The following is a 22,003-nucleotide window of genomic DNA, read 5'->3' on the forward strand; positions in this document are numbered from 1 at the left end:
AAACACCTGAGAATTGCTTTTGGAGGAAGCTGTTAATAATAATGATAGTGGTATTTTTAAGTGTTTAGTATGCATTACTAAGCGCTCTCTCAGGGTCACACCCGGAGAGTTTCCAGTACTCTACCAGTCTTGGCTATGAGAGGGAGAGTCAGGGAGAGGCATACCCATTCCATTCCTAGCTTGGAGAGTGTCTAGTGAATGAAAGGACATCTGGTACAAGTCAAACACTCACACATGTTGGGCAGCAGCAGCATGGGAGAGAGTCGAGGGCAGAGACTCGAGTTTACTGCGTGGAAGGCAGCAGTGGTAAACCGATTCTGTTTTTTACCAAGAAAACTCTATGGGTCCACTAACAGAACGATTGCAGATGGAAAGTGGGGCGTTCTGGGAGAGATGTGTCCGTGGTGTTGCTATGGGTCAGAAGCGACTCGACGGCATAAGACAAGACAAGATTGTACTAAGCACTGGGGTAGATTAAAGGTAATTAGGTCAGACACAGTCCCTGGCCCACATGGAGTCACATCAAAACTCTTGAATTTACCTAAGTAGAATGTGATGGAGTAAGGATTATTGGCATGGAAAAAGAGTTATCAGGATGGTGGGGAAGGGATGCTGGTGTACGCTAAAGAGACTAGCTGGGGCACCGTGGGCGAGAGGTTCATTTTTTGCAGGAGAACAGGGAAGGGATTTGGAAGCCTACCCAACCACCAGCAACTGAGGTGAAGACATTTATTCATTCATTCATTCAATCATATTTATTGAGCGCTTAATATGTGCAGAGCACTATACTAAGCGCTTGGGAAGTACAAGTTGGCAACATATAGAGATGGTCCCTACCCAACAATGGGCTCACAGTCTAGAAGACTTGCACAGTCTTGTGCTAGGAGACCAAGGGAAGTCTGCTTCTTTTTTATTTTTTTTTAAGTGATATTTGCTAGGTGCTTACTATGTGGCAGAAACTAAGTGTCGGAGTAGCTACAAAAGCTCATCACACACACCCATCCTGAGTCTGAGCCACCTCAAAATGTCCCTGCATGAATCCCCTGTCCACCCTTGGATTTCCTTAAAATCAATCAATCGTATTTATTGAGCGCTTACTGCGTGCAGAGCACTGCACTAAGTGCTTGGGAAGTACAAGTTGTCAACATATAGAGACAGTCCCTACCCAACAGTGGGCTCACAGTCTAAAAGGGGGAGACAGAGAACAAAACCAAACATACTAACAAAATAAAATAAATAGAATAGATATGTACAAGTAAAATAAATAAATAAAGACAGTGAGTGTTCATTCCTCGGAAGCTTGCTGTAACCTCAGTTGCTCATTCAGTACTACCACTGAACACCCACTGTGGGCAGAGCAGTGTACTTTGGGCTTGGGAGAAGGCAACAAGGTTTAAGACACAGTCCCTGCCCTCAAACACCTATCACTTCTTGGAAGTGGATGTCAGAGTTGCCTATGACAAGTGATGGACCAATCCCGGTTTAATCCGAAGTTTTCAGGACCAAGAGCTACAGAAAGGAATTGCTTCAAGTGCTGGAGGTGGGCGCTGAGGCCTCTCATGCCCTCTTGTTCCTGACAGTCATGTTCCTGCCTGGGCATGGAGAGCAATGAGCAAATTGGTGAGGAGGAGTGCAGCACTTTACAAAGTGCATGTGGGAATTCTACAGGCAGTGATTCATTTAACGTTAAAGTGGCCACAGCAGAGTGTAGTGCTGCACTCTCTTGAGTTGTCCAGCTATTGTAGAACTGCTCGACTCTCCCCCAGCCAATCCCTTGCCCAAATTTTCCCTCAGGCTTGGAATTCTCTCTGCCCTCATTATTGTGGTGGCATTTATAGTATTTATAAAAGTGCTTACAGTGTGTCAAGCACTAAGGAAGATACAAGATAATCAGCCTGTCCACAGTCCCTCATCGGGCTTACAGCTTTAGTGGAAAGGAGAACAGGTATTGAATCCCGATTTTACAGATGAGAGAACTGAGAAAAGAGAAGTGATTTGCCCAAGGTCACACGGAAGTCAGATGGCAGAGTAGGATTGGAACCCAGGTCTTCCGACTCCCACTTCTTCCACTATGCCCCACTGCTTCACCTTCATGTCTGACAGTCTACTACTCTCCCCTTCTTCAATACCTTCCTAAAATCACATCATCTCCAAGAGACCTTCCCTAAACTCTCGTTTCTCCTATCTGCCCTCCCCTTTGCTTCAGCTACCTGCTTGGCTCCTTAAGGATTTTGATATTCACTCCAACTCCACATTATTTATGTAAATATTCCTTTTCTCTTCAATTTCCCCTATCCATCATCTATTTTAACGTCTGTCTCTGTAGACTATAAGCTCCTTGTGGGTAGAGTTTGTCTACCAACTCCAGTGTGTATACTTTCTCAAGCACTCAGCCCACAGTAAGTGCTCAAAAAATACCACTGAGTGATTGTTACAGTCTTCACCGCCCATATTAACTAGCCATTTTCAAGATTCCTGCTGTGTCTGTCCTACATGTGAGATGCCCCTAGGAGGGTTTCAGTCAAAAACTTTCTCCACTGATGGCCTAGCTTCAGCTGGCACTTTCCCATTGCGGTTTCATCCCCCCATCACAATGAGGTGTGGGCTGGCATTTGAGGGTGGCGGGGGCGGTGAATAGCTCAGTGTTGGTTGGCTGGGTTTTGAATATTCCTTTAGTTTCTCAACCCCTACCATATGCCACACTAGAAAAATCTTCTGATCTTTAATAATTCACACTCCATTTTGGCTTTTCTCCCAGTATGGATTGTTTCCATTCGCTAGTTGTATTCGGGAAAAGAAAGTGAGGGCAAGGTATGCTGTAAATTAATGCTCAGATAACACAGCTCCCAGCAAACAGAACTGCTGTTTCTCAGGGGATTTGTGGTTGGTGTTCCTGATTAAAGTCCTGCCATTCGGCAGGATCCCTGCCTGTATGGAGAGAAGTACCGTCTCTACTTACCACCAGTTTGTGTGTGTAGCCACATTTGTTCTCTTCAGCTATCATAGAACTGGAGTGTCTTCAAGATTGTTGGGTGGATGTGGCTTTTCCTGTTAGCTGGTGCTTTGATGGAGAAAGTAGGACTGAAGTGACTCTAACAGCGGGTGCAATTTATCTGTTTCCCAATTGCCTACTGAGCAAACCTTAGAATCCAGGAAGGTGGTGTTGCTCAAAGGAGGTGAGTTCATCTCTGAACATGCGATAAACCACTCTTGGTGGAGAGAGAGCAGGACTGGGAGTCTGAAGAGCTGGGTTCTAATCCTGGCTCTGCCACACATAAGCTCTGTATCCATGGGCAAGTCACTTCTGTGCCTCAGTTTCTTCATCTGTGAAATAAGGATTAAATACCTATCCTCCCTCCTACTTTAGCTGTAAGCCCCATGTGGTTACAGGGATTGTTTCTGATCTGACTGTATTGTAACTTTTCCAGTGCATGCCACCGTGTTTGACACATAATCAGTACTAAACACATTCATTTCTTGTTCTCCTCCATCCTTCTCCATCGTCCTCCCTTTTCCTCCCTCCTCCTCCCTCCTCCTCCCCCCCTTCATATCAGTGCTTAGAACAGTGCTTCACACATAGTGCTTAACAAATACCATCATCATCATCTTCTCCTCCCTCCTCCTTCCTTTTTCTTCTTCTTCTTGTATTCTTATTATGATCATTATTATTATTATTACTATTACTCATGCTGTGTGGCCAGGGAAGCTCAGAAGTCCTCAGTCTCAACTCTTTTGCATCTTTTCACCTAATAGGGGATTGAATTGAATCAATTATATTTATTGAGTGCTTGCCGTGTGCAGAACCCTATACTAAGCACTTGGGAGAATCCAATATAACAGAGTTGGTAGACACGTTCTCTGACCACAATGACCTTACAGTCTAGAGGGATTAGAGATCATTTCTGAGAGGTGAAGGAGATGGTGGCTGTAGGGAATCCAGACTGGTTTGGGTTATGGGCAGGGAACATGTCTGTTAATTCTGTTGTGTTCTAGTTTCCCAAGCTCTTAGTACATTGCTCTGCACTCAAGAAATATCACTGATTGATTAAATAATTATAGAACAGGTTGAAAAGGCATCCCACAGGGGTACCTGACAGTAGCTATTGTGGTTGAGTCAATCGTCCACAGGGCTGCTGGCCCTGCCTCTCAAAGCAGAATGTCCTAGTGGATAGAGCCCAGGCCTAAGAGTCAGAGGATCTAGGTTCCATTCCCAGCTCCACCACTTCTCTGTTGTGAGACCTTGGTCAAGTCACTTCACTTCTCTGGGCCTCCCTGTGAGCCCTATGTGGGACAGGGACCATGTCCAATCTGATATGTCCATGCCCCAGCACTTAGTACAGTGTCTGGCACGTAGTAAGCACTTAACAAAATAAAAACTAAAACTAAAAAAGCTAAACTAAAATGCACCAAGCGGTTCCATGCATGAGGAGCAGGTTCTGGAGCTGGCTCACCTTCCACGGTGCTTTGAGCCTGACACCCTTTTCAAAGACCAAGTTCGTAGATACAGACTTTGGGGTTGAAATAATAATAATTGTGGGATTTGCTAAGCACTTATTGTGTGCCAAGCATTGTACCAAGGACTCGGGTATATAAAAGATGATTAGGTCCCACATGGGGCTTACAGTCTGAGTAGGAGAAAGAACATATATTGAATCCCCAATTTGCAGACAAGAGAACTGAGGCACAGAAAAATTGTGACTTGGCCAAGGTCACATAGCAGATAAGTGGCAGAGCTGGGATTAGAGCCCAGGTCCTTTGATTTCCAGGCCTGTGCCCTTTCTATTAGGCCATGTTACTAATCAGTGTAATGCCAGTGTAAAGCTTAATGGCTTCCCTGTTGCTCCTCTTAATATGTGTAAAACTATTTTTAAGTGTTCTAATGCATCCTGCAGCCATTCCAAGAATATCTCCTGCCTCTCAGTATGCTTTCTGTCCCCCATGGTTTGGCAGAATTTCTCTGTCTTCAGTGAAAATATTTTTATGACAGATATTTTCATATGATTTGGTTGTGATAGAAGTCCTCCAAATATGTATGCATGAGATAAATTTATCTGGAGTGATTGTTACTTTTTTTCTTTTTTTAATGCTTACTGGGGCACCCATGAAGTGTTAGGCTTATACTTGTTCCAAAGGCACAGTGCCTGCCTTCTAGGTTACTGAAAAGCAAGGGAAATGTGTTTTCACTTACCACACAAGTGCTGCCTTTTATTTAAGGTATTTGTAAGCAGTTACTATATGCCAGGCACTGAGGTAGATGCAAGCTAATGAGGTTGAACCCAGTCCCTGTCCACATGGGACTCACAGTCTTAGTACCCATTTTGCAGATGAGGTAACTGAGGCACAGAGAAGTGAAGTGACTTGTCCAAGGTCTCAAAGCAGACAAGTGGCAAAGCTGGGATTAGAGCCCAGGTCCTTCTGACTCCCAGTCATGTGCTCTATCTACTAGGTCTCCATGCTTTTCAAAGTTGCTTTGTAAATATATTGCACTTCTTTGGCATCATCAATATCTCAGTCATTGTTCAAAATGCTTAGTTGCTCTGAAAGCAACTATAGTCATTTAAAAAAAAGAACAAAACTCCCACTCTTTCCCCCCACCCCCAAGCTGCTCAGACCATGCTTGTGGGCAAGTTGAGTCAGAAATAATTATGCTTGCTAATATTTTGAGGTGTATTGATTAATGATATAAATGTAGACGGCCAGAGGGGCTCTGCAGAGAGAAAGGACCCCAGCACCTTTTATTAAGCCCCAACTTAAAAAAGAGTCCAAATAGAAAGGAATGTGCCTCCTAAATCTGTCAACCTGCCCAAACCCACATTTAAGCATGAAAGTCTTACTGTCAAATAGCTACATGTGAAGCTGCAAGGGCTTAAATTAAACTTTCCCTGGCCCCATTTCCAGAAGCAGTCTCCCTCTGGATATAGATTTGGTTGTAATCGGACTTTCAGCCTGCCCATGGGGAAACCAGGAAATGACTTGGTGATTTCACGTTCTTTTCTCTCTAAATGGAGGTTTATTACCTCAGAGTGCTCTAATCATTGGAATTTTATGTAATGAAAAAGATTAAAAATCACTTTACCCATAGCAAATCCTCAGTGAGGGGTTAATTAGTGTCCTTTCTTAGTGAATTCTGGGCCAGGATGAGGTTGGTAAGACCAAACTGGCTTCCAGGTCTTTTCAGGGTAGAGGATTCGGGTGGCAGGGAGTGGTGTGGGAAGACACAGTTGTCAGGAAGTGCCAGTACACACCAGGCATAAGGATTCCTGCCAACTCTGCCAGGGCTCGGCTTCAGGGATCATTGGTGTGATTTGTGGTCTACTGCAGGCTTGCCTCAAAGCTTGATTTTGCCTCTGCTCCCCTGGAGTTGGCCTGGAGAAGGATGGAATATGGAGGCTATTGGCTTGGAGTGTTAGTCCTCTTAGTCCTTGGATGCTGAGACTACAGCACATCTCTGGCATAGCCAGGAGATAAAGATATTTGGTGGTTCAATCTCCAGGAAGAAACCAGCCAGGCTTTTGTCCTGAAAACGGTTCATCCTGACATCTGCACCCTCCCGTTAGCATCCAGGGCTGTTTCCAATGGAAGAATCATGAGAATTTATTTCATAATTAGGGCAGGCCTGTTATTTTATTTACTTCCATGTGAATGAATTAAACATCATTAGAACATGGTGGTGTTAAATTAAGTGATGCTGTAATCGTGTTATGCTTGAGTGATCTTGTCTTGTTTCCACAGATCGATTCCCTTATGGGGAGTGGGAAGGGGGATGGCTTTTTTTTATGGATTGCTTTGGGGAGAGGGCAGATCAACAGCCAAACCAGAACCTTAGTCCCATACTAAGGAATGTTTCCCTTTTCCTCATAAAATGTATTAAAATGACAGCATTCTGCTCAATATTTAATTTTGCTTTGTACTGTCTACTTTCTCCTGGGATGAGGCATCCTAAGAGAGGATGCTTCAAAGTGATTGCCATCTTTTTGTGAAAAGAACAGTTTTGAGAACATTCCCTTAAAATACTATTCACCGGATAGCCAATCTCCTCTCCAGCACGGAAGCTTGTCCGGATGCTCTCATTTGGAGGGGATTGGTTCAAACATGGTTCCATCACTGATAAGAGTAAATCTATGAATTTTATTCAGCTTTCGCGTGAGAGAAATGTGGTGGGGAGGGGGCATCTTCTTGGTAATCTCCTATGCCTACTGTACGGGCTGCAAGCAATCAGTGCCATGCTCAGGCTAAATCAGACTTGCAAATAGGCCAGTCACCCTGGGAGGGACTCGCTGGTCTGCCACTTGTAAAAACTAATGGGCTAGTCCATTTGAGGCAGTAATTTGCAAGATTGAGACGTAAGTAACTGCTGGGTTTTCAGTGCTTTCTATTCCTTCTAATTTAGAGGGGAACAATCAGTAGTACTTATTGAATGCCTGCTGTGTGCAGAACACTCAGCTAAATGATTGAGGGTATACAGTCCCATTATTAGACATGGTCCTGCCTTCAAGTAGCTTTCATTCTAGTAGGGGAGGCAGACACTGAAATAAGTTACAGAGAGGAGGAAAGAGAAAAAGGGATAATGTACAGGAGTTAATTAGGTTGATAAGGTATATACAGAAGGGCTGTGGGAAGTTATTTCACAGCTTTCAGATGATTTAGGAGTGCTGAACAGGTAGCCGGGTGGGGGATATAATGTGAGGAGAGTAGAAAATATAGGAAGGAGATGTAATTACAAGAGGCCTGTGAAGATGAGAAGATCTGAAGTCTGTCAGATTTGAAGGAGGAAGGAGTTCCAAGCATGGGGATGTCAGAGAGAGGAGAGAACAAGGCACAGTGAGGAGATCATCTTGGGAGGAACGAGTGGGGAGACTGGCTAAGAGGAAGCAGATTGCCAATTGAATGCCTTAAATCCAGTGGTGAATAGTTTCTGCTTTATGCAGAGAGGCATGAATAACCATTGGAAGTTTTTGAGGAGTGGCTAGGTTCGGTCAGAGTAATAATGATGGTATTTACGTGCTTACTATTTGTCAAGCATTGTTCTAAGCACTGGGGGGGATACAAGTTGATCAGGTTGTCCCACGTAGGACTCACAGTCTTAATCCCCATTTTACAGATGAGGTAACTGAGGCACAGAGAAGTTAAGTGGCTTGCCCAAGGCCACACAGCTAAGTGGCAGAGCTGGGATTCAAGCTCATGACCTCTGACTCCCAAGCCCGTGCTCTTTCCACTGAGCCATGCTGCTTCTCAGAATGACATTTTAGAAAGGTGATCTGCACAGCAGGGTGAAGTATGGACTGGAGAGGAAAGAGACTGGAGACTAGCGAGGAAGAAGATGCAATAATCTTCTTAGAATCTTTTTAGACTGTGAGCCCACTTTTTAGACTGTGAGCCCACTGTTGGGTAGGGACTGTCTCTATATGTTGCCAACTTGTACTTCCCAAGCGCTTAGTACAGTGCTCTGCACACAGTAAGCGCTCAATAAATACGATTGATGATGATAATCAAGCTGGGATATGATACAGTACTCAGTAAATACCATTGATGATGATGACAGGTTCATGGGCCATTGTGGTGCCTGTTTGGATGGAGAAGGGATGGAGCTAGGAGAGGTACCAAAAGGATTTGGTGACTGACTGAATGTGGGAGTTGAAAGATAGTGCGGAGAATACTTACGTACGGCTGACGGGGAACTTCTCACCCCGCTAAGGTGCTTCCGCTCCTGCACTCACTGTTTCACAACTTTTACTGTCCAAAATCACTCCGATATCATCGGCCAAGAAGCAGCGTGGCCTAGTGGAAAGATCATGGATCTCGAAGTCAGAGGACCTGGGTTCTAATCCCATCTCTACCAGTTGCTTACTATGTAACCTTGAGCAAGTCACTTAACTTCTCTCTGCCTGTTTTCTCAACTGTAAAATGGGGTTAAATACCTTTTCTCCCTCCTACTTAGACTGTGAGCCCCATGTGCAACAGGGACTGTGTCCGGCTTGATTAACTTGTATCTACACTAGTGCTTAGAACAGTACCTGACACCTAAGTGCTTAACAAATACTATCATAATAATAATTATGTGCTTCTGGTATGGGGAGGATAGTAGCATTGTCAGCTGTGGTGGGAACGTAGGTCAAGGAGAGGATTTGGGAGGGAAGGATGAATTTTGAAGTACATTTTGACAGGAGTTTATTTCTGAAACAAGTACTTTTGGCATTAGTGTTTCTGACACAGTAAGGATATGAAGATTTAATTACGGACTATGAGGGTTACCAAGGTGGCAATCAAAGTTCATCTTGGCAGTGCATTAGAGTTACCCCAAGTTCTTTTAGAGTAACCAGAAGGACCATGTTTCATAGCTCTTTTCTATCTATGATTTCTTATTCTTGTACATTGTCCTTGGGCAGTAAATTGAGGATCCTGAGGCCCAGAGAGGTTGTGACTACCAAGCTCAAGGTGTCAGGGTGACTCTGTCATAGAGAGGGGCCTAGATCTCTCCTCACCCTGTGAGATTCAGCAAATTCCAGTGTCATACTTAACGAAAACTGTATTCTCAGTAAGGCTGGCTTGATGAGGCAATTCGGGGTTGATGCCTGGTGGCGATGGAAAAAACAGTGACATGACTTATAGCAGCATAACCTTAAGGGTGCTGGGAAATTGTGGAGAGATCAGAGAAAAGCATAGCCACTTTTCCTTTTACCCTGTGAAAAAAAGTTAGAGGAAATGGGTGGCAGGGTGGAATTCACTACAAGGGGATCACAGCAGCATGGTGTAGTGGATAACACAGCTCTGTCACTTGTCTGCTGTGTGACTGTGGATAAGTCACTTCACTTCTCTGTGCCTGTTACCTCATCTGTAAAATATGGATTGAGACTGTGAGCCCCACAGGGAACAGTGAGCCTCCTCCTTCCTCTCCCCCTCCTTCCCCTCCCCACCCCCCCCCACCTTACCTCCTTCCCCTCCCCACAGCACCTGTATATAGGTATATATGTTTGTACATATTTAGTACTCTATTTTACTTGTACATATTTATTCTATTTATTTTGTTTTGTTAATATGTTTTGTTTTGTTGCCTGTCTCCCCCTTCTAGACTGTGCGCCCGCTGTTGGGTAGGGACCGTCTCTATATGTTGTCAACTTGTACTTCCCAAGCGCTTAGTACAGTGCTCTGCACACAGTAAGTGCTCAATAAATACGATTGAATTGACAGGGACTGTGTCCAACTCAATTTGCTTGTATCCATCCCAGCACTTAGTACAGTGCCTGGCACAAAGTAAGTGTTTAACGGATATCATCATCATTATCCAAGAGATTTATCTGTACAGTAAAAGACACAAAACAGTGAATGCAGGCGTGGAAGTGTCCACATTTGGGTGAGAGATTCCATCCTTGGAAAGATGTGGGGCTTTAAAGATCAGAAGTTCTGCCCTCTTTGTCTTCCCGTTTCCACCCTCTAACCTAGTCAGGCAATTGTTTTTACTGAGCACCTATTGTATTCAGAAAACTATTCTAAGTGATTGGAAGAGTATAATAAAACAATAAATAGACATATTCCATGCCCACAAAGAGCTTATAGTCTACAGGAGGAGCTTATAGTCCAGTGGACCGTGGTTCAGAAGAAAGGTATTCCACTGTCTCCACTCATCCCAGGAGACTGCTTCAAGAAAGGTTAGGAGGGGGTGATTGGCCATACTGTGCAAATCACTATACTAATCAAGAGTCCTGCTAATTCAGAAAGAGCAGGCTATTCTAGTCACAGGGCTCAGTGTGAACTATTCCAGCTGGACTTGCTTCTCCCCTCAGTAATGAGCTTGCTTCACAATGCCAGGAAAAAAAGACCTTTGTCTTGCTTGATGCTAATGAACAGCTAAGAATTCAAATTTATTGGTGTCACAAAGATTAATATTCATGGTGTACTGTATAATTGTGTCATTTGATACATAATTGATAGAAAGTATTGGAAGCGATTACTTCTGAAAAGTCACAGGGCCATGTGAAAGAAAACATTTTACTGAGGCATAGAAAGAAATGCCAATTGAGGACAGAGGTAAGATGAATGGTCATATTGAAGTTATTCAGGAAGCCCCTCTGAGAGTGAGTTGGAGGGGGAGATGAGGTTGTGAGCCACTGGTATTCTCCATATTACACACCCAGGCCTAACTTACTAGAGAGTTACATAGTAACTAGGTAGTAGTATTTATTAATCAGTCAATCAGTAGTATTTGAATGCTCACTGTGTGCAGAGCACTGTACTAAGCACTGAGAAAAAATGCACAGGGAGGAATTAGACATAGACCCTGTCCCTCATGGGGGCTCACAAATCAAAAAATAAAAGCTGATTATTGAAATATCAGTTACTGCATCTGAATTGAAGTTATTTTGAATGATTAAAATGAAAAAAAAATTCAAGTACTCAGATAAAATTGTGTGCACCTCCTGAAATGTTTGAACCCTAGTCCTTGAAATTTATGAGAACCAGCCTCCTGCTACCCCTAGTTGGATAAATAACTGTTTCCTGTAATCATGTTAGAGGGATCCATGTGTAGGTTGGTATTTACAGAGCACAGATACTTAGGTTTTGTGAGATGTTTGATGACAGTTTAGAAAGCTTTCTGCCTATAATCTTTGCAATCAATCAATCAGTCATATTTATTGAGCGCTTACTGTTTGCAGAGCACTGTACTCAGTGCTTAGTACTCAGTACTAAGTGCTTGGGAAGTACAAGTTGCAACATATAGAGATGGTCCCTACTCAGCAGTGGGTTCACAGTCTAGAGCAGCAACTGAGTTGATTTTTGATTTTTGTCATAGGTATTACACCAGTTCGAGGCATGCAAAATGTACTTCAAATGCTTCAGTTTTAATTATTTTCCCACAGTCACCAAATTTGGCCCCTTTTTGTGCCTGTGCCTGGGATTTGTCACTTCCTGACTGTTGTCACATGCCTACATACCTCTCTCGCTAAATTCTGAGTGGTTCCCAGGAACTGCTGATGACTGACTGATTTGGGAAGGGCTGGGAATGTAAAAGGTTTGTTGTGTCTTAGAGAAGCAGCATGGCTTAGTGGAAAGAGCCCGGGCTTGGGAGTCAGAGGTTGTGAATTCTAATCCCGGCTCCTCCACTTGTCAGTTGTGTGACCTTGGGCAAATAACTTCTTTGGGTCTCAGTTATCTCATCTGTAAAATGGAGATGAAGACTCTCAGCTCCACGTGGGACCATCTGATTATATTGTATCTACCCCAGTGCTTAGAACAGTGCTTGGCACATAGTAAGCACTTATCAAATACCAATATTATTATTATTATTATTATTATTATGCAATGGGTGTACCACTGTTTCTGTGACAGAAAGCTTACTTTCATTTTAGGGGGAATAAACCACCCTTCACTGTGTCTTCAGCCTCCCAAGTAGAAGAGAGGTACATTTCGGGCCTCACTCATTTGCACTTTTGTATTTCAGTTCACGAGAGTCTGGATCCCCGACCCTGACGATGTGTGGCGATCAGCAGAAATTACCAAAGGCTACAAAGAGGGAGATAAAAGCCTACAACTCAAACTTGAAGATGAAACTGTGAGTGTTCCTCATCAAGGTCCTTGGTGGCCCAAAGCCATGGACGAACTGAACAGCTTCCTGCCATGACTCAGTGGGTTTTGAGGGCGAGCTTGCCATGAATATTTCCTTCCTCATAGCCTTTCAAGGGCTTCTTCTCTGCACCATCAGATAGCATTAGGTGTCGACTTGGTACAGTGCTATGTTATGTCCCATTTATCCGCAGCCACAGCACCTGCCTTTGGGATGCTTGTGTTATAAAGAAACAGTGCAGATCTAGAATATAGATATATGTATACGTTATATTTTTAAAAATGCACAACCCTTCAGAGTTCCTGGTGGAAATTCCCAGATCCCATGCATGTCCTTGAAAAGAGCCTTGGTCCTGATCTCTGGGGAAAGTCCATTACATTCCAAGCCCTGTCTCCATATCTATCTATATCTATATTTAGATATAGATAGATATCTCCATAAAAGCTGTCTTTCAAAGTCTGGAAGTGGGATGAGAATTCCCATTCCTTTACTAGCCTTTGGAAATCCATTTGGTGAATCCAAATCAGGAACAATCTTGTAAGCACATTCTTACAGTGTTTTAACACTTCCATTCTTATTCTTGGTTGTTGAATTCCAACAGAGCCTCTGTTGAGCCATGATGCAGAGATGCTACCTAACTTTTTAGGTTATTACAAGGAACAGTGCTTTGCACATAGTAAGCACTTAATAAATGCCATCATTATTATTACAAGGAGAGGACAACTTGACGCTTAATAAAATAATTATATCTTTAAGATCTGGTATATGTTCCCAAGCACTTAGTACAGTGGTCAGCACAAAGGTGCTCAATATATACCTTTAATTTTATTTTTCTATTTAAGCCAGCTGGAAACTGAGAGGTTGAATTTGTACTTGACCCCTTACTCAGTGTAGAAGACCTTTGACACCTCAGGTACCCTGTATTTCAGCTCTGCTCTTTGTTGAGTGGGAAGAGAATCAATCTATCAATTGATGGTATTTGAGTGCTTACTGTGTGCAGAGCACTGTGCTGTGTGTTGGGGAAAGTACAATAAAGTAGAGAGACAACCTATTTTTATCTTCTCCCTTTAAATAGTTCTAGCCCGGACTTGGGTGGTATGAAAATCACTAACACATCCAACAAGTGAGAGAATGTGCTTCTTACTAACAATTTTTGCTTCAATTATTGGGGTTTTTTTTTGATGGTATGAGGTGGGAGTTGGGTAATGCAAGGGGGCTCACCTATTGGGTTCCTTAACAATACAGATGCCTCTTTTCCCAGATGAAAACATTCCAAGGGCCATGTGAATAATTTGTGGACACTGTCTGATTGGGTAGCCAGAATATTTGCATCATCAACAAATTGGAAGCCGAAGAAAAGGATTGGGGAGAGTTTGTTTGAAACCTTCCCCTATGTCCCTCCCACTTTTATTCCTTACTCAAAAAGTCAAGCAGAGTGGTTGCACTGCAGCTGCAGAGAGATTGTGATTAGATTTTCTTATTAATTATGAAGTAGGTCTGGCAACTTAGTCATTTCTCCCTACAGAATCAATTAGCTCCCTTAGCTCATTATGCTGAGATGTTTTTTTCTTGGAACTCAGAGCCTGGTAATGAGAAATTTCCCCACTTTCAGTCCCTTGCTGTTTGTTCTCACCTCAGTCTCTGTACCTCCAACTCATGCAGTCTTAAAGACAAAGCGGTTGGGAAATAGAGGCACAACCCCTCTGAATTCCTGGTGGTAATTCTCAGATCCCATGCATGTTCTTGAGAAGAGCCTTGGTCCTGATCTCTAGGGATATTCCATTGTGTTCCAAGCCCTGTTTCCTCCCCCTATGCCCATGGGGTATCCTCCTTCTGCTTGGAAGTTTTTTGCTTTTCAGGTTTTCCCTCCCAATTTTGCCATCCCCAGAGGGCTTTGCAAATGCATCTGGTCGAACAAGGCAGAGGATGTCCATTCCCTACTCATTCCCACTGCTCATGTAGAAAGCAGCCTTGGTGTTGTGTGGGTAGGGATGGTTATAGAGGACTAAGCCCTGAAGATCCTAAGAGGTCCAGTCAACTTCTGCCCATGGTGAAGCCCAGTGGGCTTTTGTTTTATGAGGTTGTTACTGAGACAGATCAAGTCCGGGATGGACTAGCCTTCCCCTAGAGAGGAGCTAAACTATTTAGACATCACCATCACCAACCTGGTCTCTCAGGGGACCTCCAGGACAGGGCTGACCCAATTCCTGGTTGGGTCATCAGGAATGGTGCCAGGCTCTGTCCACCCTATCACCACTTCTGGGGGGCCAGTGGTCTAGCCTTGGCTATAGACAAGGTTAAGTCATGGGAGAGAGAGAAGAATGTGGGTGAACGCTGGAGTCACTCTGCAGTTACCAAACATAGCTGTACTTCCAACCTCCATTAATGATGGTCCTTTCAGACCATTTAAGTGTTCACTACTTTTTTAATGAGAAAATAGGATGAGGTAGATGGATTCATGAACTTAACAATTTTTAATTAGCTTGCTTACAAAGCACCTGATAAAACAAGCCTAGCATACATCAGCAAAACATAGTTCCTGCTCGGAGCAGTGTGAGAAATATCCCCCCAGTTCCCCCGAATTTAATCCTTTGGGAGTGAACGAGAGGTAATGGGGAGGAAATAGAATCTTTTTTGCATGGTTTGCAAATCAGGAGATTGATCCTAGCAACTGTTGCTATAAGTAAGGGTTTGCTAATCAGGAGACTGGTCCTGCTGCTGTTGCTATGAGTAATAATAATAATAATAATAATAATAAAATAATTATGGTGTTAAGCACTTCCTGTGTGCCAGGCACTGTACTAAGTGCTGGGGTGGATACAAACAAATCAGGTTAGACACAGTCCCTGTCCCACATGGGGCTCACAGTCTCAATCTCCATTTTATAGATGAGGTAACTGAGGCCAAGAGAAATTGAAGTGACTTGCCCAAGGTCACACAGCAGACAAGTGACAGAGTCAGAATTAGAACCCAGGACCTTCTGACTCTATCCTCTACTCCATGACGCTTCTCATGGCATAGTGAGGGAAACAATAATCAGAAAACTATAACCTTGATCTTTTTCCCTTTCTAGCCATTGAGGGTCTTGTAATCAGTTATTTATTGGTGGTTGATTAATCTATTTTGGTTAGGGCCCTCTTCTGCAGCCTGGGTGGAGGGGGACCGAAGGGGTGGTCACAATGGAAAGAATTGGACATTGTCCTTGCCCTCCTGGTGCTTTCCCTCTTACAGAGGTAAGACAAGCATTTCCAGATGTTAAATTCTTAATACCAAATTGTCAATTCAGAAATGAAGAAAAGGAAATGAGGAGTGTCAGAGCCTCTCACTTATGCCCCAGGCTCCTCACTTAATGTTAATTGCCCAGCAGTTTCCTTTCTCCTGGTCCTGCTGTGTTCTGACCCTTGGAGGTGTGAGTGGAGCTGCTCCACAGTTCATTCATTCATTCAATTGTATTTATTGAGCGCTTACTGTGTGCAGAGCACTGTACTAAGCACTTGGGAAGTACAGGTTGGCAACATATAGAGATGGTCCCTACCCAACAGCGGGCTCACAGTATAGAAGGGCTCACAGTTCCCTTTCTTTCCCTGGAAGAAGACACTTAAAATTCCCAGTGTCTATTACTGTCTCAAATCAGGCTGCTTTCTGCTAAATTGAGTCCAAGAAATGAATTGAGTTGAATTGTCCCTGGTTGTAAGCTAGGTTCCCATCATTTTGATGGGCAATATTTGGAACAATCTTGACTAATTTTAAGAAATCAGGATTGTTATTTATAAATAACAATAATACTTGTGGTATTTAAGTGCTTCCTATGTGCCTGGAACTGTACTAAGCTCCGTGGTGGATACAAGCAAATCAGGTTGGACACAGTCCCTGTCCCATATGCAGCTCACAGTCTCAATCCCCATTTTGCAAATGAGGTAACTGAGGCACAGAGAAGTGAAGTGACTTGCCCAAAGTCACATAGCAGTCAAGTGGCAGAGCTGAGATTAGAACCTATGACCTCCTGACTCGCAGGCCTGTGCTGTATAATAATAATGGTATTTATTCCACTACACCATGCTGCTTCACTGAATTACAAACCATGACTATAGGTTTTGGGGTTTTGGTTTTTTTTGCTGTTCTCATCCTCTCATTAGCTATGGCTAATTAATCCATCGTACTTATTAAGCACTTATTGTGTGCAACACACTGTACCAACACTTCAGAGAGTACAACAGACATATTCCCTGCCCCCAATAAGCTTACAGACTAGATGGGGTTTACAAGACTATGCAATATGAAGTAGATCCTTTTTAATTCTGGTGACTTTTGCAAGTTGCCTGGCTTTTTTCAGAAAACTGGGTATGTCACCAAGTCAGTCCGATAGTTTTAGAAACCACAAATGGGGCACTATTTTCTCAGACCATTCCCTTCATGAGGAAAATAATTCATTAGACTACTCAAGGGAAGAGTCTTTGAGCTTTTGCTATTAGGTGGTAACAGAGAAATGGGTTGAACCTTTTCAGGAGCGCTAGAGGCCTTCCAATAGCCCCATTATTAAGCTACCAAAAACAAATAATGAAAGAAGCAAAAATACTGGCAAATTCTCCAAGGTGTGGCGAAAGGGAGGGTAATGGAAGCATCCTTTGCCCTTCTCCAAAGAGGTAAGAGGCTCACAAGAAGAGATATTAATGGGGGGATGATGATGAGAAGAAGCAGTAGGATTGTGTTCAAGAAGGATGTTGTATCAGTAAAGTACGCTGCCATGACCACTGGACAGCTGTCAGGTAAAGACTGTGAGCCCGTTGTTGGGTAGGGAACATCTCTATATGTTGCCAATTTGTACTTCCCAAGTGCTTAGTACAGTGCTCTGCACTCAGTAAGTGCTCAATAAATACAATTGAATGAATGAATGAATAAAGGCAGAACTGTCTTAATGGCCAGGTAGACCTCCTCCCTGGGCCTCCTGACTTCCAGTTTGTGAAACACAAATAGAAAACACAGACCAAAATGTGAAGACAGGATGTGAAGAAATGTGTCTATTGAAGACAGGAGCTGTTCAGTTCCTTCTTGTGGGGAGGTCAGTGTAGTCTGATGGAGAGGTCACTTGACCTCAGTGTCCTGGGTTTTATTTCTTGTTCTGCCAGTGACTGTGAGTAAGTCACCTGGGCTGTCATTCCCACCTTCTGCGCCTTCACAGGGAGGTGGTGACACCCTAGAATAGCCTTGTGAATAAACATCTGAAAGGACTAAATGAGACAGTAGGGGTGACCAGAGTTTGAAGGTTGGTTTTTTTATTATTATTTGTTGAGCACTTATTATGTCCCAGGTGCTGTACTTCTACTGGGGTAGATACAAGCTAATCATGATGGACACAGTCCATGCCTCTTATGGGGCTCATGGTCTTAATCCTCATTTTGAGGATGAGGTAACTCAAGCAAAGAGAAGAGAAATGACTTGCCTAAGGTCAATATAAGTGGTGGAGCCAAGATTAGAACCTAAGTCCTTTGACTCTCAGGTTTGTGCTCTACCCAGTAGGTCACGCTTCTTCCATGTTCTTACCAAAAAAGCTACTAGAGAAATCTCACCCAATCTTTCCTGAACAAAAAAGCCCATGGAATTCTGCAAAGTTCTCAGCCCATTATGGCCTCTCTCTAAATACTGATCTAAAGCCCTGTGGGCACTGACGACATTCGACAATCTTCTAGATGTTCTATTAACTCACCCTCCTCCCTGGCTACATAGGTAGAAAACACCTACTACATCATTTTTCTGCTAGAAATTCTTATCAGGACAAGGAATTGGGGCAAATGATTGTTTTCAAGTCTTAAATAAATTTCCCCAGATACTACAGCAGAATAGCATACACCTCTTTTAAGTGAAAATATGAAACCTACCTCTGGCTTTCGAGGGTAGCTAATTACCTGCAAAGATGAAATCCATTTTCCTTTGCTTATTAAAATCCAGAACCCCCATTACTTTTCATGATGAAAATTTCAAATGGGACAGTAGCTGTAATTCCATAGTAGGCTTGACTAGTAGCAGCTTTGAAATCAATTTTCCATTTGGCAAAAATCCTTCCTTTTATGTCTTTTTTTTTTCTTCCCTTGGTCAGCTCTGCTCTTCTTCCCCCACTCCTGGCCCTTCCAGTGTATACCAGATAATCTATAATTCCAGATGCTGACTTTGCAAACTTAATAGGGTTTTTTTTCTTTGCTTGGGTTGGCATTTCCCCTCTGTCAACCTTATTGATGCCCTCAGCCATTCTTTGCTTTAATTAAATCACCAGTGTTCCGTTTTTACCTCCTCATGAAGCAGTTGTTTCCACATAGCTAGGAGGCAGATTTTTACAAGCGGTTAGAAAGTGCAGATTTGTTTTCTCCTTCAGAGCAGGTAGTTAACAAATAAGGCTGTGGACTTCTCTGGTCTGGGGAAAGTGAGCTGGAAAACCACTTTCTGATTGGAGCTGGGCATTTGATTGGAACTGGGCATTTGAAATGGCTGGATCCTTCTGGGTTGATCTTATGGAGAAGGCTGAGGGAAAATGAAATAAAGGTTGCCTCAAAAACTAGGAACAGGAATGCCACATGCCATTCCCAGAGGTGAAAACCCACATGCTGGAAGGAAGAGCCAAAGATTGACAGTAGCTACGACTCTCTTCAGAGAGAAGGAGCCAGGTTTTGGTCCCAAGCACATTCTTGCCTGCTTTATTCATGTGAGGAGATAAGGGGGAAGCGGAGGAAGGTACGGTAGCCATCTGGAGTCTCGCCCTTTACCCAACCACTTCATTTTTTTTAATGGAATTTGTTAAACACTTACTACGTGCCAGGCACTGTAGTAAGCGCTGAGGTAGGTTCAAGCTAATGAGGTCAGACACAGTCCCTGTTCCATACAGGGCTCAAAATCTCAATCCCCATTTTACAGATTAGGTAACTGAGTCACAGAGAAGTGAAGTGACTTGCTCCAGGTCTCACAGCAGACAAGTGGTGGAGCTGGGATTAGAACCCAGGTCATTCTGATTCCCATACCTATGCTCATTCCACTAGGCTATGTTGCTTCACCAATTGTAGGTTGGTGCTCTGAGCTTGATGTTTTTGGAAGTGATATTTGGGGAAGCAGCGTGGCTTAGTGGAAAGAGCCTGGGCTTGGGAGTCAGAGGTCATGGGTTCTAATCCTGGCTCTGCCACTTGTCAGCTTTGTGACTTTGGGCAAGTAACTTAACTTCTCTGTGCCTGTTACCTCATCTGTAAAATGGGGATTAAGACTGTGAGCCCCAAATGGGACAACCTGATAACCTTGTATCTATCCCAGAGATTACAACAGTACTCAGCACATGGTAAGCACTTAACAAATACCATTATTATTATAGTAAGCTGCAGAAAAACGCTGCACTGTGATCCCAATGTGACCAGACAGCTCTGCCCGTGGGCAAGTTCCTAGGTTCTTCACAGTTTCTGGTTACTCCTTCAGGTAATTACTTGGCCCTTCAGGTCTAGTGAAACATCTGAGCAAGGAGGATGAGGAAAGGGGTTGACGTACTGACAGAAACCCAAGTTTCTCTTGGAATTTGGGATTCTGGTAAGGGAGTTTTTGAACCGGTATATATTTTGATAGTTCCTCCTGGGTTCATTCCTTTAGTTCCTAAGGTGTGAATGGCTGACCAAGCCAGATCCACATTCAAAGCTGTGCTCAACCTGACTTACTTATACTCACCCCGGTGCTTACTACAGTGCCTGGCACATAGTAAGCACTTAACAAATGCCGCAGTTACTATTCAAAGCTGTGATCCCTTCAGAGTCCAGTGGATGTTGTTATGAACTGCAAATTACCCACCGTCATTGGTAAGGCAAGAGATAGAGGGGAGGATTACAGAAGAAAAGATTCATAGGGTAAAAAAATTAGGTTTTTTTAGCTTAGCATCACAGGTCAGGAAAAGCTCTTGAGGAGTCTTCAGCCCACCCTCAGCTCTTGTCACCCAAGATAGGAAACATTCTGCTATTGATTACAGCTTTCCTCTCCTGAGCTTCCAAAGCATCTCTCCATTTGCATTCTCAGCTGAAAAATGAGGGTCTGAGACGACTCCTAGCTGACTCTGAAAGACTGGGAAACACTTGTGAAGAATTCAACCTTTCCCTGATGAATTTCCTTTTCCTCAACACACCTCTTTGCATCTGGTTGAAATTTGAGTGGAATCCACGTGTTGGATTCTTTTTTGCTCAGCTGGTGATAGACCACCAAACCGATGCTCTTTGGCATGCAGGCTGACCCTTCCTTTCAGCTCTTATTGCAGACCATCTGTGACTTCATCGTCTGCCCCCGTGAGGATGCAGGTCAGTTTGTAAACTGGTCCCAGTAGAAGGAACCTGCTAATGTTGGAGCAATACCATGGAAAGGAAGCCATTTTCTGGCCTCCAAAAACAAGTTTTAAATCTATCCAATCCCTTGAAGCCTTGGACAGTACTGAGTGAGGTACATGTTGCCTTTCTCTGGGAACTCTGTGCGTTTTTCTCTCTCTGATTTCAGAACATCTTGAGATTAGCTAGCAGTCAAAAGAGAATGCACAAAAGCAGGAAAAAAAGTAGTTTGGCCATTCATACTCATGCATCTGACCCTGGGTTGAAAAAGAGCCAAAAAATTTAGGCCAAGGCCCTCCTTGAATTTTACAGCCACTTGGTGTGTTCTTTCTCTGAACAGCTTAGTGTGAGGAAAGAAGGTGAGGGCATCCAAATTAAGAACACAGCAAGTGATTCTAATTAAAGAAGGAGTGAGGTGATTTTCTCAGAGATTCTGGATGTGTTCCCGGGGATGTGACGATCCATCCATCAGGTCTGAGCTTTGTACTTTTAGGCCTAAGGGGTACATCTGTTGGTTCTGTGAACTCTCAGTATGGATGATAGCTTATGGAAGGGAAAGTGCTTGGAATTTTCTTTTTCACTCATTTGAATAAATTGCCCCTTTCCATTTGAAATCTGAACAGTGAGATCTCACTCTAACTGCTCATGACATGACTTGTCTGGTGACAGTGACTGCATTGAGTGAATAGGGTAAGAATAGTTGGTTTCTTCCTCCACAACTTAATTTTTTATGTCTGCCACTCTCATTACTTCAGATCTACGAATACCCACTCGATCTCAAAAGCAACCAGTTCCCCTTCTTGCGGAATCCGGATATCTTGGTGGGAGAAAATGACTTGACAGCTCTTAGCTATCTACACGAGCCGGCGGTTTTGCACAACTTAAAAGTCCGTTTCTTGGAGTCGAACCACATCTATACCTACTGTGGTAAGTGAGGTTAGGGGCCTGATGTATGGTGAGTATTTTTGCTATTTTTGCATTTACATCAAACTCATAGTAGTTCCAAGTATTATAATAATACTAACTCCATTGTATGAAACCAACAGCTACCTCTAGCGCTTAATAATTTATACCCATACTCAGCACTTGTGTGTATGATTATTCAATTGTG

At 43.3% G+C, this 22,003-nt stretch overlaps 1 protein-coding gene across 1 annotated transcript in view; it reads left to right on the forward strand.

Annotated features, from left to right (window-relative positions):
• The window catches only part of MYO5B (myosin VB), a 382,924-nt gene that overhangs the window by 123,949 nt on the left and 236,972 nt on the right, over positions 1-22,003 (forward strand). The window contains exons 2-3 of the mRNA XM_038743484.1: positions 12,437-12,547; positions 21,648-21,819. Coding sequence (XP_038599412.1) covers positions 12,437-12,547; positions 21,648-21,819 — 283 coding nt within the window. The remainder of the gene's footprint in view (positions 1-12,436; positions 12,548-21,647; positions 21,820-22,003) is intronic.

This window comes from Tachyglossus aculeatus, chromosome 3 (assembly GCF_015852505.1).
Source record: "Tachyglossus aculeatus isolate mTacAcu1 chromosome 3, mTacAcu1.pri, whole genome shotgun sequence".
Taxonomy (NCBI): domain Eukaryota; kingdom Metazoa; phylum Chordata; class Mammalia; order Monotremata; family Tachyglossidae; genus Tachyglossus; species Tachyglossus aculeatus.